This window comes from Thalassophryne amazonica, chromosome 7 (genome assembly GCF_902500255.1).
Source record: "Thalassophryne amazonica chromosome 7, fThaAma1.1, whole genome shotgun sequence".
NCBI lineage: Eukaryota > Metazoa > Chordata > Actinopteri > Batrachoidiformes > Batrachoididae > Thalassophryne > Thalassophryne amazonica.
Window position 1 is genome coordinate 105,259,791 of NC_047109.1, and position 25,257 is coordinate 105,285,047.

At 41.0% G+C, this 25,257-nt stretch overlaps 1 protein-coding gene across 1 annotated transcript in view; it reads left to right on the forward strand.

Annotated features, from left to right (window-relative positions):
• triob (trio Rho guanine nucleotide exchange factor b) overlaps nucleotides 1-25,257 on the forward strand; it is a 347,395-nt gene that overhangs the window by 249,768 nt on the left and 72,370 nt on the right. The window contains 7 exon segments of the mRNA XM_034175263.1: nucleotides 411-525; nucleotides 630-722; nucleotides 9,292-9,403; nucleotides 9,681-9,871; nucleotides 14,281-14,382; nucleotides 18,889-19,028; nucleotides 23,247-23,346. Of these exon segments, the coding sequence (XP_034031154.1) occupies nucleotides 411-525; nucleotides 630-722; nucleotides 9,292-9,403; nucleotides 9,681-9,871; nucleotides 14,281-14,382; nucleotides 18,889-19,028; nucleotides 23,247-23,346 (853 nt within the window).

A 25,257-nucleotide genomic window follows, 5' to 3' on the forward strand; every position in this document is an offset into this window, starting at 1 on the left:
CATTTTCATGTGGATTTTTGTCCTTTAAATGTTTTTTTTTCTTTGTATATCCTTTCTGTAGTTACCTTCACATTAAAATGAAATGATTTAGAAAAATATGTATCCTGACAGTAATCAGCTGAGAATCTTCTTTTCATTTCTATGTGGGGATGATGATGATGTGTGTGTGTGTGTGTGTGTGTGTGTGTGTGTGTGTGTGTGTGTGTGTGTGTGGTGTGTGGTGTGTGTGTGTGTGTGTGTGTGTGTGTGTGTGTGTGTGTGTGTGTGTGTGTGTGTGTGTGTGTGTGATCACAGAAGTCAGAAGCTTTTTCCCACAAACAACAGAAAGCAATCAGCCATCTCAAGCAGCAGTATATAGTAATCTAGGTTTTTCTTTAAAACATACAAGATTCCTGAAATATCAGAGGAAGTGTAAATACTGTGTCTCATGCTCAGGCTGATAAGTTCCAGATGTATGTGAACTACTGCAAGAACAAGCCAGACTCGACTCAGCTCATCCTGGAGCATGCTGGATCTTACTTTGATGTAAGTCCCTGTGTATGTGAATCTTCGATATTATAAAATGTGTTTTTGTCCGCGCTTGCATTTGCAAGATGGCTAAGATCTAACTTTGTCTTTCTGTTTTCCAGGAAATCCAGCAAAGACATCGTCTCCCCAACTCCATCTCCTCTTACTTGATCAAACCGGTCCAAAGAATCACAAAGTACCAGCTGCTTCTCAAGGTATGATGTGCATTTACATTATAGCTATATTCAAAAAGTATCTTAAAGCCCCAGTGTGTAGGATTTAGGGGTGTTTATTTCCATAAACCGAATATAGCATTCATAACCATCTGTGCATCTATATAACTAACAGAATAGTTACATTGCAAGCTTTTTTGTAAGAAAAAAAATTTAAGCACACCGTTAGAATCCGCACATCAATGCAGTGGTTTTAAGTTATAAATAAACTACAGCACTCAGAGTGCTCTTGTTCAGTTTCTTAAAGGTGCTGTTTCCTAATCATGTTATGATAAGGGCCCCTTCACACATAGTACGAATAAGCACAAATCAGGGTGAATTACAGCGGAACAGCTCGTATGAGCGAACCATGAAAACATCGAGCCGATGGGCAGGCTTGAATGATGCCGCTGCAACAGTTTTGTGCACATGGGAACACAGTGTGAGCAGCTGCAGCATGTGTAACCACATCGCGCAGCTGCTGTGAAAATAAAAAAATTTTTAAATACATGCCACCCACGGCATTCAAACCTGCACTTTCCAAAAGCTCTGATTGCTAGCCAGAAACGTTACCACTGAGCTATCATCGCTGCCCTGTAAAAGGTGCGGGAAAATGCCTGATATCAAGAAGGACATGATGTATTTTTAAAAAATATAACCACACACCATATAAAAACACCGCATTTCATTGAATCCCTCTTATCAAGCGGACAATACAAGTCTGATCCATCTGTTCCTCTGTAGATGACGCATGGCCACAGACATACAGTCATGAAATGACATGAATGATGAAGTAGGGTGCTCTTATCATGTGCACATCTGCTGGCAGCGTGTCCAGCCAGCTCCATGCGCATCCTGCCCGACACGTGTCTTGTGGACGACGCACCATTGGACAGACACCGCGTCATTTGAAACAGAGCTCACGTGGGTGACGTGACATTCAGATTTCCCACTACTGGGTGTTATGATCTGACAGTTCGTTTCACCTGGGGTAGCCTGTCAATGTGCTCAGCGTGTGCTTGCTTGCTACAGCCCATTGCAACAGCGATATGTATTTTTGTATGTCCACGTGAGGACAGCAAACAGACACAAACGCGTCACAGTGGAGAGTTGTTAGTTCAAGTTGCCATCCCCTTATTACCCCATCCCCGTAGAGACGGTGTCTGCTCCCAGACCACCAATAACTAGCAAAAATCTATTTAAGCATAAAAATTCAAAAAGAAAAAATAATATAGCACCTTCAATTGCACCACAGGCTAAAACAGTTAAATGTGGTCTATTAAACATTAGGTCTCTTTCTTCTAAGTCCCTGTTGGTAAATGATATAATAATTGATCAACGTATTGATTTATTCTGCCTAACAGAAACTTGGTTACAGCAGGATGAATATGTTAGTTTAAATGAGTCAACACCCCCGAGTCACACTAACTGTCAGAATGCTCGTAGCACGGGCCGGGGCGGAGGATTAGCAGCAATCTTCTATTCCAGCTTATTAATTAATCAAAAACCTAGACAGAGCTTTAATTCATTTGAAAGCTTGTCTCTTAGTCTTGTCCATCCAAATTGGAAGTCCCAAAAAACAGTTTTATTTGTTATTATCTATCGTCCACCTGGTCGTTACTGTGAGTTTCTCTGTGAATTTTCAGACCTTTTGTCTGACTTAGTGCTTAGCTCAGATAAGATAATTGTAGTGGGCGATTTTAACATCCACACAGATGCTGAGAATGACAGCCTCAACACTGCATTTAATCTATTATTAGACTCTATTGGCTTTGCTCAAAAAGTAATGAGTCCACCCACCACTTTAATCATATTTTGGATCTTGTTCTGACTTATGGTATGGAAATAGAGGACTTAACAGTATTCCCTGAAAACTCCCTTCTGTCTGATCATTTTTTAATAACATTTACATTTACCCTGATGGACTACCCTGCAGTGGGGAATAAGTTTCATTACACTAGAAGTCTTTCAGAAAGCGCTGTAACTAGGTTTAAGGATATGATTCCTTCTTTATGTTCTCTAATGTCATATACCAACACAGAGCAGAGTAGCTACCTAAACTCTGTAAGGGAGCTAGAGTATCTCGTCAATAGTTTTACATCCTCATTGAAGACAACTTTGGATGCTGTAGCTCCTCTGAAAAAGAGAGCTTTAAATCAGAAGTGTCTGACTCCGTGGTATAACTCACAAACTCGTAGCTTAAAGCAGATAACCCGTAAGTTGGAGAGGAAATGGCGTCTCACTAATTTAGAAGATCTTCACTTAGCCTGGAAAAAGAGTTTGTTGCTCTATAAGAAAGCCCTCCGTGAAGCTAGGACATCTTTCTACTCATCACTAATTGAAGAAAATAAGAACAACCCCAGGTTTCTTTTCAGCACTGTAGCCAGGCTGACAAAGAGTCAGAGCTCTATTGAGCTGAGTATTCCATTAACTTTAACTAGTGATGACTTCATGACTTTCTTTGCTAACAAAATTTTGACTATTAGAGAAAAAATTACTCATAACCATCCCAAAGATGTATCGTTATCTTTGGCTGCTTTCAGTGATGCCGGTATTTGGTTAGACTCTTTCTCTCCGATTGTTCTGTCTGAGTTATTTTCATTAGTTACTTCATCCAAACCATCAACAGCTTATTAGACCCCATTCCTGCCAGGCTGCTCAAGGAAGTCCTACCATTATTTAATGCTTCAATCTAAATATGATCAATCTATCTTTGTTAGTTGGTTATGTACCACAGGCCTTTAAGGTGGCCGTAATTAAACCATTATCTAAAAAGCCATCACTTGACCCAGCTATCTTAGCTAATATAGGCCAATCTCCAACCTTCCTTTTCTCTCAAAGATTCTTGGAGGGTAGTTTGTAAAACAGCTAACTGATCACTGCAGAGGAAATGGTCTATTTGAAGAGTTCAGTCAGGTTTTAGAATTCATCATAGTACAGAAACAGCATTAGTGAAGGTTACAAATGATCTTCTTATGGCTTCGGACAGTGGACTTATCTCTGGCTTGTTTCTGTTGGACCTCAGTGCTGCTTTGGATACTGTTGACCATAAAATTTTATACAGAGATTAGAGCATGTCATAGGTATTAAAGCACTGCGCTGCGGTGGTTTGAATCATATTTGTCTAATAGATTACAGTTTGTTCATGTAAATGGGGAATCTTCTTCACAGACTAAGTTAATTATGGAGTTCCACAAGGTTCTGTGCTAGGACCAATTTATTCACTTTATACATGCTTCCCTTGGGCAGTATTATTAGACGGTATTGCTTAAATTTTCATTGTTACGCAGATGATACCCAGCTTTATCTATCCATGAAGCCAGAGGATACACCCCAATTAGCTAAACTGCAGGATTGTCTTACAGACATAAAGACATGGATGACCTCTAATTTCCTGCTTTTAAACTCAGATAAAACTGAAGTTATTTGTACTTGGCCCCACAATCTTAGAAGCATGGTGTCTAACCAGATCGTTACTTGGATGGCATTTCCCTGATCTCTAGTAATACTGTGAGAAATCTTGGAGTATTTTTGATCAGGATATGTCATTCAAAGCGCATATTAAACAAATATGTAGACTGCCTTTTTTGCATTACGCAATATCTCTAAAATCAGAAAGGTCTTGTCTCAGAGTGATGTCTGAAAAAACTAATTCATGCATTTATTTCCTCTAGGCTGGACTATTGTAATTCATTATTATCAGGTTGTCCTAAAAGTTTCCCTAAAAAGCCTTCAGTTGGTTCAGAATGCTGCAGCTAGAGTACTGACGGGGACTAGCAGGAGAGAGCATATCTCACCCGTGTTGGCCTCTCTTCATTGGCTTCCTGTTAATTCTAGAATAGAATTTAAAATTCTTCTTCTTACTTATAAGGTTTTGATAATCAGGTCCCATCCTATCTTAGGGACCTCGTAGTACCATATTACCACCATTAGAGCGCTTCGCTCTCAGACTGCGGGCTTACTTGTAGTTCCTAGGGTTTGTAAGAGTAGAATGGGAGGCAGAGCCTTTAGCTTTCAGGCTCCTCTCCTGTGGAACCAGCTCCCAATTCAGATCAGGGAGACAGATACCCTCTCTACTTTTAAGATTAGGCTTAAAACTTTCCTTTTCGCTAAGGCTTATAGTTAGGGCTGGATCGGGTGACCCTGGACCATCCCTTGGTTATGTTGCTTTAGACGTAGACTGTGGGGGGTTCCCATGATGCACTGTTTCTTTCTTTTTTTGCTCCGTATGCATCACTCTGCATTTAATCATTAGTGATCGATCTTTGCCCCCCCTTCTCGGCATGTCTTTTCCTGGTTCTTTCCCTCAGCCCCAACCAGTCTCAGCAGAAGACTGCCCCTCCCTGAGCCTGGTTCTGCTGGAGGTTTCTTCCTGTTAAAAGGGAGTTTTTCCTTCCCACTGTGGCCAAGTGCTTGCTCATAGGGGGTCGTTTTGACCGTTGGGGTTTTTCAGGTTATTGTATGGCCTTGCCTTGCAATATGGAGCGCCTTGGGGCAACTGTTTGTTGTGATCTGGCGCTATATAAGAAAAAAGTTGATTGATTGATTGATTGAAGTTCATGTCCGTCATACACGGTACGTGTTCTTCAGCTGGGACATCCACAATCACAGATCTCCACAGCTGCTCCTGTGGGTGGACACACCCCCTGTTAGTTCAGCGCACACACCAACGTGTCACTGTGTCTGTTTGCAAAGCCACACTCGGGGCACTAAGACAAATTTCACATCCAGCTCAAAAGTGATCGTCTGCTGACTGTTTTCGTGCCACACATTTTCTAAGTGCCAAGCGAGCGGTGTTAGATGTTTGTGTATGTCAGCTGGAATTTGGCCGACACCTGCCGCAAGAGGGTTCGATTGGCTCTCACAGCGCACGCTCTGTCTTTCAGCCGCTGGTGTGTGCAAATAGTTGTAGCAACAGGTGTACGAGGCGTTGAAAGCAGCTACAATTTTACACATATTGCATACGATTCCTGCTTCATGCGCACTTCATGCGCAATTCGACCCCATTTGTACTATGTGTGAAGGGGCCCTAATTATTGTACATTTTGATTATTATTTTATTTTTCATTGTATTCTTTCATGTTCTGTATTGTACTGACTTAGAATAATCAATGCCATGATTACGCCTACTCTGATGCAGCAGGTGGCAGTATGCACCTCTACAGCTGGTTTGCAATCCACTGATAAACACAAAGCAGAAGCTTATTTTTGGCTCACCTGGACCAAAGTTTGGGTGGGCTCATGCCGTGCATCGTCTGTCCATCGGCTTCAGTGGCATGTGTAAACATTTTTTTCTCTGAAACCATTGGACCAATGAAGCTGAAACCTGGTGTGCATGTGCCTACCCGTGAGGATACTAATGTTTATTCAAGGCATCCCAGTCTGATTTCAACTATGGCTGCCATGCCACCTAGAGCCATTGCTCAGCAGTTTTTAAAGATATTGTGCTGAAATTTGATACAAGGGTAGCTCGTAGGTAGCTCCAAAACATATCCAATGGGTTTTAAGTTTTGTTTTTTTTTTGACCTTGATACCACCTTTGGGTGTTAGGCTATGCCCACTTTTCTAGCTGAAACTGTGATGTTTTGTATCATCCAGGTGAGCTACAGTGCCCGTGGCACTAATTTGTTTATGAATTTATAAGCGTTAAGTTTATTTTCACACTGTGACTGACACATGACCAAGCCTTAAAGCGGTGATTTATGAAGGATTTAATTGTTCATGTGTTTTGAAAATGGTGCCATCTTTTAGATGTCATTAACATCACACAGCGCAATGGTGACAGTTAACATTAACATGACCGAATGTCTTCTTTATGATTATTTTATGGTATACGTCTGGTATAATATGACTTGTGTGCTTAATTGGTTTATTTAATTGCTTGAGGTGGCACCTTATATACACTGAAAGCCACAATACAGAGAGTGCCGCCTTCACTGCACACACACATACAGCGGAAGAGCCACACACACAAGGAGCTTTATATGTAGGATTAGTCTGCAACAATGAATCGATGTGGTTTTATAAGCTTAGAATGAGCCTCTTATATACATTTGTCACTGAAGTCACCAAAGAAGCAAAAACATGCATGAAAATGAAATCATAACTGCTTATGGCAGAATGTAGTCTGCAGCCTTACCAGCAGATGGCACTAAATTTCAACCACTTATCTGGGTTTGGGTCGCGAGGGCAACAGCTCCAGTAGGGAATTCCCACACTTCCCTTTCCCAAACCACATTTACCACCTCTGACTGGGGGATCCCAAGGTGTTTACAGTAAAATCTTTCCACCTACTCCCGGGGTCTCCTCTCAGCTGGACGTGCCTGGACCACCTCCCTAGGGAGGTGCCCAGGAAGCATCCTTAGCAAATGCCTTAACCACCTCAGCTGGCTTCTCTCAACGCGAAGGACCAGCAGCTCTACTCCAAGCTCCTCACAGATGACTGAGTGTTGGGAAAGTGTAGTGACACGGACCCACAACAGGGGGCATAAATGAACGGACAATGGATGAGTCAAAAAGTACAACACTTTACGGTTGTGAAACGTGCACAACGGAATACAGACATGCAGAATTTGGATTACAGTCAAATATACAAGGGTGACGTGTGGGCAGGCTCGAGGATAGGAGACAACTGTCCAGACAAGAGCCGGGCCCCACACGATTTCCACTGCCACCGGATCTGGAACACGCCGGAGCCGCCAAGTCCCGAATCCCCAGGTGGCCACCGTCTCCAGCTGTCAGATCTGGTACTGCTGGCAGGGCAGAAAACAGTCAATGGTGAGTGTGTGAAAACACACCCAGTAAACAGTCAGCAAATGTCCTCTTCTGTCGGTAGGTGGGCAACACACCTCCACCTCCCGATCACAATCACACGCAGCGTGTTACTTATCCGGTGAGGAGCGAAAACCGTCGTCACCTCCTCGGTTCCACCGACTCAGCCTCCAGCTGCGGATAATCTCACACACGCCTGCAAACAATTTCAAGAACAACACGTATCCGTGGTAATACAATGGTACGGCTGAGAATTTACCTATAAGGTAGTCGATATCTCGGCAGCGAGGTGGAGTTGCTGTCCGGCTTTTAAGGTGATGGTGATGATGAGTGACAGCTGGTGCTTGTTGATGAGTGACAGCTCTCACTCCCGGTTGCTCCGGCGCCCTCTCGTGCCTGAAGCCCGCACTTCAGGCAGGGCGCCCTCTGGTGGTGGGCCAGCAGTACCTCCTCTTCAGCGGCCCACACAACACTGAGCTTCTCACTCTACCTCTAAGGGAGACACCAGCCACCCTACTGAGAAAACCCATTTCGGCGACTTGTACCCACAATCAAGTTCTTTGGGTTATGATCCAACCCTCATGACCATAGGTGAGAATAGGAACGAAAATTGACCAGTTGATCAAGAGCTTCACCTTCCGGCTCAACTCTTTTATTCACAACAGTATGGTAAAGCCAAAGTACCACAATAGAAACAAAACAGAAGCTCAAGCTTTAAACTACACAAAGTTCAGTTTTCATGATGAATTCTGTAAGATTTGAAGTTCATCACATTTCTAGTGTTTGAAATACAAAACACAACTGACAGCCATTTAAAGGCACCCTTCATGATTTTTTTAATACCACTAGATGTCACGCTTGCTCTATTTTAAGGACCAAAACAATGCTTCCTGTCTCAGCCTCTCCTACACTCACTTTCCCCACTGCCCTCCTCTGCATTGAACAGCAGGAAGAACATTTGGAGCCTTTTAACAGCTCTAACAGCTCTCTATGTGGGTAAAGCCAGATGTATGTGGATGATAGTCCAAGGCATTTCTGTCCTTTAAATTAGATTTTTTTTTCTTTTTTTTTTTTTTGTCTGTTCTAAGAGAAAATTGTTGATCACAAAAAACGCTCACATGCACTAAAAATGCACCTGCAAGAATCTTGTGCACTAAATATGAGTGCACAGCTAGACTGGGAATGTAAACGAGATAGAAAAGCTCAAAGCACAGAGGGAGCGTTGCTTCATTCTGTCCACATGATGCCACAAATCCACTTCTTTTTTACATATAAAATAATTGTACATTAATGTTTAAAATGTGTTCCACATTGGTTCAGTGCCATTTTAGGAAGCTCTATTGTAAATATATATATATATATATATATATATATATATATATATATATATATATATATATATATAAACATCCATAGAAATATGTGGCCAAGTGGTTACTACGGTGCTTCTGCAATAGAAGGTTCCCGGTTCAAAACCTCCTTTGCCTGATCTCCATGTAATATAGAATTACATCAAGAAGGGCATAAAACAGGTGCAGTGAACCCCGGCAGAAAAAGAAACACTTTTGAGAATGGTCTATGTCCAGAACACTGGCTGTGGACCAATTAGCTGATGGACTGATTCTGTTCTTAACAGGAAAATCATTCTAAAGTATTTGTGAAAAACCTCCTGGTTCCACTTTCTCAAATATGAGAATATGTTGTTAATTGTTATTGAATTAGCATTTCTTGCTTTTAGACCAGTAAAAAGAGATTTAAAATTGTAAACAATATTTTTTTTATTTTTTTGTGTGTCCTGCAGGAGTTGCTGACGTGTTGTGAGGAGGGTAAAGGAGAGATCAAAGATGGTCTGGAGGTGATGCTCAGTGTGCCCAAAAAAGCTAATGATGCTATGCACCTGTCTATGCTGGATGGTGGGTATATGCACACACACACACTCACACACTCATGACACATTGATTGGTACTGCAATCCTGTCATGCCACTACCATTAATATTTCACTGTATATATTTGTGAATGAAACTGCATCACTCACTTTGACGAGCCACTCAGAATAAATTACTCAGCTCAGATTCAGGAGTAACTTCATTTAACTTGTCTCGTTTCCACCCACAAACATGTGAGTATCCAGTGAACACATGCAGGTGCTCCTAACTCACTCTTGTCCTCTTGTTCCTTCACTCTCTCAGGGTTTGATGGTAACATTGACTCACAGGGAGAGCTAATTCTCCAGGAGTCCTTCCAGGTGTGGGATCCCAAAACCCTGATTCGGAAAGGTCGAGACCGACACCTCTTCCTCTTTGAGATGTCGTTGGTGTTTAGCAAGGAAGTCAAAGATTCCAACGGGCGCAGCAAGTACCTTTACAAGAGCAAGCTGTTTGTACGTATGGTCTTACTGTGTATATGTATGTGTTTCTTTTGTACTTTTCCATCTGATGCACAAAGCATGTTACAGTGATGAATCACATTCACACACTTACACACTGATGGGGGTGAAGGACCTTGCTCATGGGCACCCTAGTGAGTTACCTGTCTGATAGGGAATCAAACGGAGGATGCTCTGCTCACAAGCCCGCCACTTAAAGCTCCGTTCTTACTTTCACTGTGATAAACCAGCGTGTGAAAATTATGGCTTCCAACAAATATGATCGAGAATGCAGATTGACGATGTAGCGCACCCGGCTCGGATCATGTGATGTGTGCAAATAAAATTGTTGCAGACATGTAGCCCAATTTTAGCACATTCTTAGTCCTTCTGGAAAACTTTTTCAACATCTTGAAAATCCCAAAATGGTGAAAACAAGATCATGGCACAATGATGGATTATCCTGATGTACTGAGTATGTACCATACTGACTTTGAAACTGCACATGCACACAACATAAAGAATGTCCACCACTTCTGCTGTGCTGAGATTGATTGGCAACAGACGTGTGTTAGCAGTTACAGTTGAGAAAAAAACTCAGCGTCTCCAAAGTCAGTACAGCAATTTGAGCATGACTGATATATATTTTATTTATTGCATTGCACTTCAGTAAGAAATAATTCGATGAAATGTGTTAATTAAAAGACTATACTTGTTAATATAAAAGAAAAGTGGGAAATATAAGAAAAAAATGCAGTCTCAGTGTTACAACTGTTTGCAATCACTCTCACTGACTCCCACTGGGGTTGCAGGCTGGTCACAATGGGATGTCCATGGTCAGAAAAAAGATCCCTCCTAGCCGCCATCACTCTCCATCACTCCCCATCGGCCCCCAACAGGTGTGCGAGTGTATTGAACTGGATCTGTTAACTGGTCGCACAAGTTGTGCAACCAGTTAACAGATACATGGGTCTCATAATCAGTCTTTTTTTTTAAAACAATATTTTTATTGAGGTTTCAATTGCATATAGAACATTATGTCGAATGCACAAACATTTTCATTTTTATCCCCTCGAAACAGTCATTCATTCACACAGGTAAAGAAAGATCATAAAAACAAACAGACACCAAAAATAAAAATAAATACAAGAATAAGACAAAATGGAGCAAAAATAAAATAAACAAAAACTAAGTAAAATAAAATTAAATCAAAATATAAAAGGCAGGATCATTTTATAACCTGTTGTTCAGTCAGTGTTTTCCGTTTCATTTGTCAAGAATGACATAAATGATTCCCAAATCGGAGCAAACTCTTTCCGTTTACCTTTAACAATGTATGTCAATCTCTCCAGTCCAAGACAAGTCATCAACTCCTTTTTCCACATTGCCATTGATGGTGGTTCTACATTTTTCCAATGTAGTACAATTACTCCCCTTGCATGGAGAAGTCCGAACTCAGTCATCTTTGCTTTTTTGTTTTGATGACGTTCTTGGGGAATATTCCAAGTACACAAATTGTTGACATCAGAGGTATGTTACACTTAACCATCTGTGATAAACATTTAACTACATTATCCCAAAACACCAAAATCAGAGAGCATGCCCATAGGCAATGAAACAGAGTTCCCTTTTCGGTTAGACATTTAACACAAACATCAAGAATGTTTGGGAACATATGGTGAAGTTTTGCAGGAGTTATATAAACTCTCATTAACCACTTATACTGAATCAATTTTAATCTTTTGTTGATTGAATTCTTTTGTGATTTTAAACATGCTTTTCTCAAATCTTCTTCACTAATATTTTCTTGTAAGTCTACTTTCCAAGCGTTTAATTTATCTAATTCTGATTCTGTTGAGTGCTCTGCTAAAAGGTTATAGAATCTTGATATGTGTTTTTTCCCATTCAGATTATTAATCACTGTTTCTTCAATAATCGATAGTGGGGGTGTGGTCATAAATGTCTTATGTTTTGATGCAATAAAACTTCTTAATTGCAAATATTTCAAAAAATGTTTTTGAGGAACGCCGTACTTATGACAAAGTTGATCAAATCTGAGAAGGGTACCTTGAGAATAAAGGTCCGAGACCATCCCGATTCCTTTTCTGCCCATAATTTGAATCCCCCATCCAATGTACCAGTTTAAATAGTCTGTTGCCCCAGATAGGAGTAAATTGTGACAAGTTATTGTTTCATCAACAAAGTTATGTGCCGCGTACCATACTGATATTGTATTTTAACAAAAGGGTTTCTTGTCTTGTCTCTACTTTTAAGATTAGGCTTAAAACTTTCCTTTTTGCTAAAGCTTATAGTTAGGGCTGGATCAGGTGACCCTGAACCATCCCTTAGTTATGCTGCTATAGACGTAGACTGCTGGGGGGTTCCCATGATGCACTGTTTCTTTCTCTTTTTGCTCTGTATGCACCACTCTGCATTAATCATTAGTGATCGATCTCTGCTCCCCCCACAGCATGTCTTTTTCCTGGTTCTCTCCCTCAGCCCCAACCAGTCCCAGCAGAAGACTGCCCCTCCCTGAGCCTGGTTCTGCTGGAGGTTTCTTCCTGTTAAAGGGAGTTTTTCCTTCCCACTGTAGCCAAGTGCTTGCTCACAGGGGGTCGTTTTGACCGTTGGGGTTTTACATAATTATTGTATGGCCTTGCCTTACAATATAAAGCGCCTTGGGGCAACTGTTTGTTGTGATTTGGCGCTATATAAAAAAATTTATTGATTGATTGATTGATTGATTGTCTGTTTTTTCAGCTTCTTGATATGTGAAGAATATAAATATTGCTTTATGGGCAAATCTGACACTGATTTTTGTTCAATATTTACCCAAATGGGTGGCGTGGATGAAAAATAGTACACTGCAGAACTTAATTGGGTGGCCCAATAATACCATTTCAGGTTTGGGACCCGGAGTCCTCCCCTTTCATAGGGTAAAAATAATAACTTGAGCCGGAGTCGACCTTTTCTATTGCTCCAGATAAATTGGCTAAATATAGTATCCATTTTTTTAATGGAAGTTACTAGGCAATGGGAGTGGGAGCGCTTGGAAAACATATATGAATTTGGGTATAATAGACATTTTAATAAGGTTTACACGACCAATCATTGATATCGGCAATTTAGACCACCGGTCCAATTTTTCTGTCACTTCGTCTACCAGAGCATTATAGTTTAAAGGGACAATGTCGCCAAGTTTCGGGCAATCTTAATACCAAGCTATTTAACCCCTTAACGCCTATTGTCGCATATATGCTACAATATTTGACTCAACTATGCAACATACCAAATTAACCAGTATGTCGGTTGTCGCAAATTTGCAACATACCATTATTATTATTATAACATAAAGTCATTACCAAAATACCAAAATTAGTATTTATTTTTTGTGCAAAAGTGAAATTAATAATCTCAACATCATTTACCATCTACTTAAAGGCAAAAACACACACAAAACATTTTTTTATATACAGCTATATAAATTCAGACGTTAAGGGGTTAAACCCATCTTGTGTGGCTGCAAATGGTGTATTTATTTTGGGATTACATCTTTCCTTTTTGTTTAGAAATAACAGTAGTGACTTAGATTTATTTATTCTGTATCCAGAAAATTTGCCAAAGTTTTCATGTAATTTAACCAAATTTGGAATACTGCTCCTCAGGTTCGTTAAGAAAAAAATGATATCGTCCGCATATAATGCTATATGATGGTCTATGTCCCATATTCTGATGCTGTCTATATTCCTACATGTCCTAACTACGATCATAATCAGTCTTGATAAACTCTCACATGTCTCAACTCACTCTTAGCTTGATCTTATGGGTCACAATAGACTCTCCATTGACACTACATGGGGTTGCATCAGTGATCACGGATATTATCATATTTTTCAATCGCACAATTCCTGCGCAATGCAAGCTTGGTGTAAACACAAATAACAGATCACAACGGAGACCAGCCAAGACTTGTGAAAGCTGACAAATTGTCATGATTGTCATGAGACCTGTCATGTCTTGTAGGTCTTATATAGGTCTCAGTCTGGTGTAAACGAGGCATAAGGTATAGACAAGGTTCAAACTGTGACCTTCCAGGATGCATAACTGGGAAACTCAGAATGGGGCCTAATTATTTACCAAAATGCTACATTCTTTAAGTAACCAGTATAGTAATGACATAATGAAACAACGTCACATTTGGTGGTTTTTAATGTCTTTATTGTGTGTTACAAGAAGCAGTTTCAGTTAGAAGTTTAAAACTGGCCAATGGTCATAAATCAAACTGGGATGTGAATTGACTGAGAATTTGTACTGTATGTGCAATGTGCGTGTATTTTTAACTTTAGCAGTTTTTTTTGTTTGTGTTTTTTTTTGCATTATAATCTGTTTTGTGATTTTATGTTACTTTTGAATCCTTCCCCTAGACATCAGAGCTTGGAGTGACGGAACATGTGGAGGGAGATCCTTGTAAGTTTGCTCTGTGGGTAGGCCGGACCCCGACCTCAGACAACAAGATTGTCCTCAAGGTATTAATTAATATGATCATGTTCTGGCAACGATAATTTTGGATTAATGCAATAATATTTAAATAAACAACAGGTCTACATGCTTTAATTAACGTTTTTGTTCACCTTGAAAGCTTACATCAGTGTTTAATGGCTGCCAGTGCACTGGTACTTTAATAAGTGCCATGCATAGTGGAGACAGAGTATCACATTTGTTTTTTGTCAGTGGATTCTTGGGTTCCTCAGGGATTTCCTCTGGATCCTTCTCTGTTTAATACTTGCATGGACTGATTGATGAGAAAGGTGGCGTCCAGTACCTCTGGTGTGTTTGTTGGTGAAGAAATGTTGTAATCTTTGTTGAATTGGTTGGTGTCCTGGTGAGGAGTGTCTAGGTTTGTGATTGTCCTTGATGAAGATCTAGGCTTACAGTCATTTCCTGAAGTCAGCCATCAGAAGTGTTTCTTTTTGTGGTGAAAGCGTCAAACATACTGAGAAATTCGGTTATCTCCTTGTCTCGGGAGGTCAGTCTGTGATGTTGAGATGGTTGGGAAGAGCTCACAGAGTCATAAGGTCACTGAACTGAGGTGTATGATGATACTCATATCTTTGCCATAGAATGTAGGTCCAAGTCTTTAGTGGCGCTTCTTGTCTTACTGTATGGTTGTGAGACTTGAGTACTAATCAGGGAGTTAAGAGGATGACTGGATGCCCTTGGTATTTGGCATCTGAGTAGAATTCTTGTCTGGAATGATTTTGTTTACCTTTCTTTTTTTAATTACGGAACCTCATTCAATTCCTTCCACAAGATGGCAGCTCAAGCTACACATGCAACAAACATTGGCTACATATGTATAGACTATAAAAATCCAATACATGTTTAAAATTGCATCTTCCAAAATGGAGCCAGAGAGAAAAATGATTCGAAATTTGTTATAGCACAAGGCGCGTCACCGAGTCTGATCCCAAAACCAGAAATATTGAACATATAACATATGGTAGTTCCACTTCCAGCATGGCACTTTATGAAAAATAATTGTGCATACCATCTTTGTTTCTGTGGCTAGATGGAATTACTGACACATAAATAAGTGTCCTATGTTCCTTGTCCACCCCCACTAAATCCTACATAGTTCGGTCTTTTCAGTCAAGATGTTAACTCCCCGTAGGGGGTGGAGTGCTACCTTCTGGTACTTATTCACTCATCACACAGAAACATCAACAGTCGGTGGGTCATAAATTGAGCCCTCGAGCAGCTTGGTATCTGACGCACAGTGAATCATGTCCAATGTTTTATGCAGGTAAAGTGTATGTAAGAGAGAGAAGAAAGAGAGCAAGAGAAACTTGTGCATCCCAGTGTTACAGTCTGTGGATAGTTTTGCACAGCTCTCGTTCATTACATAACATAACAGCCATTTTTGACCGTTTCTAATGGAACACAGAGCCACGGTATCCTTGGTGCTCCTGGTTGCTAAGTGAGGAAGGAAGACGAGACAGACAAAGGGTCATCACACACTAAGTACAGTCTCCATGTTTCGGTTTTGTGATGTAAATAAACAAGACGCTGAAAATAAACATCCATAGATGTTCTGGTTGTGTGCCAAGGAAGTTCCTGTTCATGTACAATTTACTGATTTAGGTGTTTGTGCATCATTCATGTTGTGATGTGGAACCTAGCGTTGTAATACTGAGTTGCAATGGTGGGCTCAATTCAGCTAACAGCTAATTAGTGAAGCTAACCTTTTTGTTAGCCGATTAGCTTTTCAGCTAACTTTGAAAGCCATTAGCAGACCAGTTAGTTTCCATTAAATTTAGTTCAATTACTTTTTAAGTTATCGAACATTTCTTCAATAAGGTTTTAATGGCAAAATATGTTTTCAAACTCTAAAATGATGTGTTTGATTGTGTTGGAGGTTTTACAGTAATCCATTAAGCGAAACTGAGGCATTGCCACAAGCATCACCTCGAGGAGATGGAGGAGCAGGAGGTCAATGCAGAGTAAATGCATTAATTAGATTAATAAAATAATTTTGCATGTGTATTTTTTATTTCTTAGTATATCTTATTTCAGTGAATCAACTGTTTGCTGATTGTAAAATGGTGTTAGAATGCCAAATTGTTTGAGGAACCCCCATGTTTATGTTACAACATAATCAAATTTCTGCTCTTTAGGTCTGTTTTTCAGGATTGTAGAGTCCCCAAAAAAACCAAGGCAAAGCCAAATTCATATACAGAAGGTTAGGTATTATCAGTAGCTTCAGTTAAACAGTTATACTCATTTTATTTACAATACATAGTGTTGCTACATGTTTTTATCTGTTAAGTGATGTTTAACATCTTGGTTGTATTTATTCGTGATTTTGATGATTTTATATGTGTCATATTTATTTGTGATCAGGGACTGCAGATGTAAATTAGCCTAAGGCTAACTCTGGTGCAATGCATCAAATGGTAACATTTATGTTTTAATTGCACATGGTCCCTTTCAAATAAATTGAAATTGAAATTGAAATGTTTGATCGTTTTAGCGCTATTACAGTTAACCTTTCAGTTAGCGGATTAACACTTCTTGATGCTAATGTTTAGGTTAGCTTTTCCAACCACTACCTGATTGCATCATCTTGACATACATTTTTGTGATATTACAGTAAATGAAAGAGAAAGAGGAATTGAGTGGATTCACAATGTGTCCACACGGTTGGTGTGGGTTGCGAAGACAGTGGAGAGATGAGATGTGTGATGAATGGGGTGAACGCTGAGTGGATTCACAAAGGAAAACCATTGTGAAATTAATAAAATTTGAAAATTGTTGAAAAAAATTTCACAGGAATCTCAGCTATGAGTTGTTAGGTTTTGGGCACATGGCACTGCGGTGGATCATCTGCTTCCCATTTTCCAGTATCGAACATTTTTCATGATGTTGTCTGTATTTTATGGCCTATCTCTACCAACCAGTAGGTGGTGTGTCATATTGTAAAACCAGTCATTTGTTACTCTATTTGGTGGAATATCATGGTAGTTAATATCAGAGGTTGCACTCGGAGTCCATGTCAATGCCTCTACACTTTCGAGGTCATGGAATCGATACAACCATATGGATTGCATGAATGACTGTGTGAATATCTGTAACTACACCTCAGTAACACCATCATATCCACCTACACACACATCTGTTCTGGTACTGTGATGGCCACACAAAACAAAGGATGCCACAAAGACCAAATTAGTCTGCAGGAAGCTGGTGTGCAAACCAACAAAATATGTTGAGGCAGAAGTTTGGTATTATGAAAACCTGCAGTGTAACAAATCCCATGGCAATCCTTCAATGATGAGGAAGCTCATCTGATCAATTCGCAAACGAGATGGTGGGCACAGAGAAAATCTATGTCCAGCGTCCATCTAGCAATCCCTGTGTGTGAGCTTGTTTAACGCAGACAAATACACAGTCCTAGACAGATCCTTAGCCTGGTTTGATGGCTGAGAAATCCCAGACGATGGGGGTCTGAGGACCTGATGCAGCCTTCATCCACCTTTGCAACCACTGGGTTACAAGCCATCACCTTCCTTTGCCTGATCCACCATTGGTGTTTCATCAGAGCCCCATTAGTCATTTTGTGTTCAGGGTTCCTGTTGGGCCTTCATGGCTACTGTAGCAGCTGCTGGGCACACAAGGTCCCCACTGCATTTCTCCCCAGTAGGCTCCTTCTTGATTGCTTTCCCAGGTGTCATGACTCAGACGAGGGGTTGAAATTGAACCTCCACTGGAACAAATATGTAGATGAAGAAGGACCTTTTTGTCATTGTACATACATACAACAAAATTTGTCCTTTGCAGTTCACCCATTCCAACTATAGTTAGATACAATCCACAATCCAACCACTAGGAGCAGTTGGCAGCAACAGTTTGGCACCTGGGAATTAAATCCAGATCTAGACACGTTGCCTTGGTCTAGGGCAGAGAAAGGTGGATGACCCTAATGCATGTTTTGGTGAGAAGAAACCCACGTAGACAGTGGGAGAGTATGCAAACTCCACACACAAATGAACTGGGCATCGTTGGAATCGAATGTCAGACCTTGGTGGTGTGAGAGCAGAGTGCGACCCACTGAGGGTTGATAAAGATCCATAAAGATGACATCACAGTGGTGTTTTGAAAGTTGTGCTCGGTGTATATGTGTGACAAAGCAAGTCATTTGAAGGTGCCATCTTGCAAAGTAACAAAATTACAATCACCAATCTACTATTTCCTGACAATAAAATCAATGATTAATCAAGCTAAACACAGCTTTTTCAGTAATTAAAATAATTGTGAACTGAAATGAGTGAGACCATGTAATGTGGTATTTCTTTAATTTTTCTTCACTGGAGAAGGCTGTTGTCTTATGCTGCTTCATATTTTATGTGTTACTGTATTTGACAAAGGGGTAAGATGAAGACAAAAACAGAATGTTATTGGAAAATGTGCATGAATTGTTAAACTGAGGCTCACACTTTGTGACCCACATGTGTCTGTGTGATGTTTTGCACCAGGCTTCAAGCATCGAGAACAAGCAGGACTGGATTAAACACATTCGGGAGGTGATCCAGGAGCGAACTGTCCACCTGCGCGGAGCCCTGAAGGAACCTATCCATATCCCAAAAGCAACAACGACTAAACTTAAGGGCAGAAGGTAAACTTGCATGCCTACATTTAGAGTCGATGAGTATTTGTTTTTAAATCATCCATATTAGGTTTTTACCTTGATTCTCAGTCACACCGTTTACTGTTCTCAGTCTCTGTTTGCTATGCTTAGTCTCTTGTTTGCTATTCTCAGTCATACTGACAGTCAGACAATATGGCGCCTGTGTGTGTTTCCAGCTGCTGCTTGCCTGTTAGCATGTCGTTTTTTCTGTTATTTTCCTGATGTGTGTGGCTGTCATATCAGCTTTGATGGATAGTGATTGCGTGAGTGCAATACAGATTTATGATCGCGACTCTCTTTTTAAAATTAAAGAGACAATGGAATGCCTCTTTCATGACTGGGATAGCTACAAGCAAACTTTCCCACCTCCGTTTGTGTGTTCCCCCTCCTCCCGGGAATACCTGATGTTGTGGCGACGTCCAGGTAGTCCGAAAAAGAGAAGAAGAGGCTGCAGAGTGGGTGTCCAGGTTCGGATCAGACAAGGAGTGTGGCGTGCGGCTCGTGGATACCGAAGCTACAGGTGGCTTCACCCAGTTCCACTCTTGCAGGGCCATACGGCTGGCGGTGCGGCCCTGTTCACGCATCCCACCACTCCTCTGTGTTGCAGGACTCAGCCTGGACATTACTGGGTCTCCGATGGACGAGTCGCTTGGGTCCCGGGTCCGTCCCTGCTTTCCGTGTTTACATCTCGGGAGCAGCGTGGGTTTCGCCGGTACAGTGGTGCCTCACGTGACCGTGGGAGATGTCTGCAGCCTATTCCGCTGTGCTCAGCGGACTCGACTACCGCCTCATTGTTGAGTCGGATTGGATTATTGAATGCGCGCTCTATTTCAAATAAAGCGTTCTCCATTAATGAGCTTTTTGTCAGGAAAAAACTTGGACTTGGTCTTTTCCTCACAGAAACGTCGCAGAGGGAAATGATGCATCCATTTAAATGAGCTCTGTCCTGCGGGTTGCTTAGCAGTGGGTAAGCCCCGCCCCTGTCGGCTTGTGGGGAGGACTGGCTGCTGTGCACACGGGACCGGTACACATGCAGACTGTCGGATACAAAGCCACGCCCCCTCTTTTGAGGCGCTCATGAATGGAAGTTGGTTCCTCACATAAATTTTTATAGTATTTTGATCTATCGACCTCCTGGCCACTGCTGGGACTTTTCTTAAGGCTTTTACTGACTTTTATCATCTATAATTAGATTGGAAAAGGTCTTAATTTTGGGTGATTTTAATTCCAGACTGATGTTGATTCTTCCACTTCAGCAAGAGAGCTTATAACTAGACAGAGGCTTTTAATTTTAAACTAGTGTCAGGTCCCACCTCACAACAAGGTCACATGTTGGATCTGGTTTTGCACTGGGCCTGGAAATTACCAGTGTATGTGTGGAGGATGTTCTTATGAGTGCTCATTGTTGTGTTTTCTTTGATTTGATGGTGCCATCTGAGCCTCGACCTGTTTCTACTAAGGCAGAAAGGAAAATTATCACAGAGACAACAGCTACGCTTTTCTGTGATAAGTTCAACCCTTTACTTTTTAACAGATCTCACTGAAACTGATTGTTTTCATGAATAGCTTTAATAGCCACTGTGCCACTATCTTGATCAAGTGGCACACTTAAGGCTAGTAAAGCTCCTTGTGAAAGTTTCTGTCCTTGGATAAATGATGGGATTATGACTCTAAGAAGAACATATCGCCAGATTGAACGCTTATGGAAGTTAACAAAACTGGAGGTTCACAGGCTACATTTAAGAGACTTAATGTTTTCCTTAAATAAGATGATAGAGGAGGCCAGGACGAGTTATTTTAATCGCCTGATTGCCTCCAATAAAAGAAATCCTAAAGTGCTTTTTGACACAATCAGCTCTCTTGTGTCACCTGCTGCCGTCACTCCTGTTATCTCTAAAACTAGTTGTGAGGAGTTCTTGGATTTCTTTTTCTTTTTTTGATAAGGTTAGAGTTATAAAGGGACAACCTGCCTCCATGCCCATGTCCCCAGCCACTGGGAACCTCCCACTCAGTGCTGGGCCTCATTTGAGCCTGTACTGTAGCGGACATCTCAACCATCATGAATAAAATGAAGCCATCCTCTGGTATTTGGATGTTCTTCCGTTTAAACTGTTTGTGAATGTATTTGACTCCATCGGGCCCCTACATGCTAAAATGTTTAATATGGTCTTGTCGAGATGGTGTGTTTCCCTGTTATTTTAAACAATGCCATGTGGAACCACAGTTAAAGAAGCTGGATTGGATTCTACAGAACTCAAGAACTTTAGGCAATATCTAAAACCCCTTCTTGGCCAAAGTCTTGGAAAGGTAGTCTGTGTTCAGTTTGAGATCGTTTTTGCAGGCTAACGATATCCATGACACTTTTCAATCTGGGTACCGTGAGTTCATTCTACTGAACAGCCCTGTTGAAGGTGTCTAGTGACATGATGATGGCAGCTGACACTGGCAAATGTTCTGTGCTGATTCTGCTTGATCTGTCTTCGGCGTTTGATACCGTTGACCATGGCATTCTGATAAACAGATTGCGGGATTTGGTTGGAATGTCAGGTTGTGTTTTAGAGTGGTTACCTCTTACCTGACTGGTAGAACTTTTAGTGTGATGGTGGGCAATGCAGTGTCGGAATCTGCAGATCTTCTGTGGCGTGTGCTGCAGGGATCGGTCTTGGGACCTGTTTTGTTTTCGTTATATCTCCTTCCTCTCAGCATGTTGATCCAGCAGTTCAGTGATGTGTCCTATCATTTGTATGCTGATGATCTGCAGCTGTACTGCTCTTTTAAGACAACTGAGCCACAGAAACTCTGCTCTCTCACAAATTGTTTGGCCAAAATTACGGAATAAGACTGAGACTCTGATTGTAGCACCAGATAGTGCTGTACCTGGAATTAAGCAGCATCTTGGTAGCCTAAGCTGCATGGTTAAAAGAAGCCTGCGTTACCTGGGTGTCATTTTGGATGGAGGGATGTCTCTGGAGCAGCACACAAATTATCTGGTTAAGAACTGTTTTTTCCAAATTCGGAACATCTCTAAGCTCCGTAAGATGTGGACTTTAAAAGAGCTTGAGATGATTGTTCATGTGTTCATCTCATCGCGTTTGGATTATTGTAACAGTCTTTTCACCTGTCTGAATAAGAAGGAGTTGGCCCGCCTGCAGGTTGTGCAAAATTCTGCTGCGCGCCTGCTTACCCGCACTCGCAGGAGGGACCATATTACTCCTGTCCTTAATACTTTGCATTGGCTGCCTGTCTCCTACAGGATTCATTACAAAATCCTGGTATTGACTTTTAGAGCTCTGCATGGACAGGTACCGGAGTACATCAGGGACCTGATCCAGCCTTATGCTTCCTCCAGGAGCCTCAGGTCGTCCAATCAGAACCTGTTGATGGTTCCTCGGACCTGTTTTAAAACTCGCGGGGACAGATCTTTTAAAGCGGTGGCGCCTAGCCTCTGGAATGAGCTTCCCTGTGTCCTTCGTTCTCTGGACTGTATAGATACTTTTAGAAGGCAACTAAAGACACATTTCTTTAAGTTAGCTTTTTAGCCTAATATTGTATTTTATTGTTTTCATATGTTATTTTTAGATTATTTTTGTATGCCATGTGCAGCGTTTTGTGACCCTGGTCTGTGAAAGGTGCTTTATAAATAAAGCTTACTTACTTACTTACTTACTTACTGTTGCTATGCTCAGTCTCTGTTACTATTCTCAGTCATACTGTTGCTATGTTCAGTCTCTGTTGCTATGCTCAGTCATACTGTTGCTATGCTCAGTCACCCTGTTGCTATGCTCAGTCACTCTGTTGCTATGTTCAGTCTCTGTTGCTATGCTCAGTCACTCTGTTGCTATGCTCAGTCACTCTGTTGCTATGCTCAGCCACTCTGTTGTTATGCTCAGCCACTCTGTTGCTATGCTCAGTCACACTGTTGCTATGCTCAGTCACACTGTTGCTATGCTCAGTCTCTGTTGCTATGCTCAGTCTCTGTTGCTATGCTCAGTCTCTGTTGCTATGCTCAGTCACTCTGTTACTATGCTCAGTCTCTGTTGCTATGCTCAGTCACTCTGTTGAAATTATGACAGAACAAGCAACTACAGTAATAATCAGGATTTGTTCTGCTCTGTCAGACAAAGTAGTATTTCCAGTGACAGATGTATAAATTATAAAGATATTTGTATTATTTTATAAAATCGGTGATATGTCATCATCTTACAGGGACGGAGAAGAACTCGACAGCCAAGGAGACGCTAGCAGCCAACCAGACACAATCTCTATCGCCTCCCGCACCTCCCAAAACACACTGGACAGTGACAAGGTAAGAACTTCTGCATACAGCTGCACTTTCTAACGGCCTCTCTGATGCCTGTATACCCACAATGCATCAGATGTCACCTTATTTATTCATTTTCAAGAAGATTCCTCCAGAGATCGAGTTCACTCTTACATCACACAGCTTATTCTGGAGTCGCACAGCAGTGACCAGAAACTATGCAAGCATCTTCCCGCAACCTCCCTGCTGTGACAGCCCATCTTAAAGTGCACATTTGTGGACAGACAAGGGTGTGTGTGTGTGTGTGTGTATGTGTGTGTGTGTGTGTGTGTGTGTGTGTGTGTGTGTGTGTGTGTGTGTGTGTGTGTGTGTGTGTGTGTGTGTGTGTGTGTGTGTGTGTGTGTGTGTGTGTGTGTGGTTGTTTACGTCCATGTATGGGGGAGAAAAGGGTAGAAAATCTCTGCTGGGAATAGAAAGTTTGCGGTGGTTATATCTGGTGTTAACAGCACAGAAGGCCTGTCCGCCTACGCTCAGTATAAGCTACTCAAAAGCAAACACACACAAATGTTTCTGGATTTATATTTCATACTAATTATAAACACAACACACCAAAGGATGTGCTTCAGTCATTTCCGCTCTAATCAAGGGTTTTTGAGGCTCTGATGCTGATAAGAAACATGAAGAACGAGCATGCTTGTGATTTTCTAAGTGTGCCCAACAGACCACAGACACTAGTGTCTGATTATTCACATTTGTGTGATTATTCACATTTGATTTTCCTTTCATAAATGTGTATTCATGCCGCTCTGTGCACATTCTCATCCCATCTGATCTCAGAGGTTAAGCAGAGTCGGTCCTTTGACATCCGCGAAATGTCTTGTAAATCACTCCAGAGGTGTTATCAGGTTACAGAAACAGCATTTTCAGTTTTAGAAGTGTTTATTTCTCGCTAGCTTTTACATAATATATGACAAAGAGGTACACACAAACAAAACAGAGTTTTACAGCCACCAGCCTATGACGTCACCTTGCTAACATTCGCAAAATGTCTTGTAAATCACTCCAGAGGTGTTATCGGGTTACAGAAACAGCGTTTTCATTTTTAGAAGTGTTTATTTCTCGCTAGCTTTTACATAATACAGTGAGGAAAATAAGTATTTGACCCCCTGTCAGTTTTGCAGGTTTTCCCACCTACAAAGAATGGAGAGGTCTCTAATTTTTATCGTAGGTACATGTCAACTATGAGAGACAGAATCTAAAAGAAAAAATCCAGAAAATCACATTGTATGATTTTTAAATAATTAATTTGCATTTTATTGCATGAAATATCCTGTTAATTTTTCTTTAAGAAGCCCTCTTATATGGAGTTATAATTGTCTCATTAATATTTGTAAATGCACACAGGGTGATCTACAAATAATCATTGATTTGCAAATGTGTTCAGATATCCACAAATGCAAATTTCATATTTGTAACTTTTAAATTGGTCTTTGCAAATCATGTTGTATTTGCAAATATAAAACTTAATTTGTAAAAAAAAAAATTACATTTGTAAAACTGGAAAGTGTATTTGTGAATTGAGTTTCAGCATTTGTGGATCACCAATTACACGCATTCATCGCTTTCCTCTGTGACGTCATTTTGAGACATTCTTTTCGCGAACACAGATCCACAAACAAATGCCGACTGATTCACAAATACACACGCACACTGGATATCCACTAGATGGCAGTGTGGTTCCAGTCATTGATGTGGCTGAAACTATATGCTCCCGGATGACTCTTTAATCGTGATCGTTACTGAGTATTTAAAATGCTTATCGCAAAGCGTTCTTTTTTTTTACGACATAATGCAAGTTTTATAAGTCCGCGGACACTGATCTGTGTGTTACAGATACAAATCATTTTCCTTGGATCCGCGGAGCCTGGCTGTTGCGACAGTTGTCGTAAAGCGGGA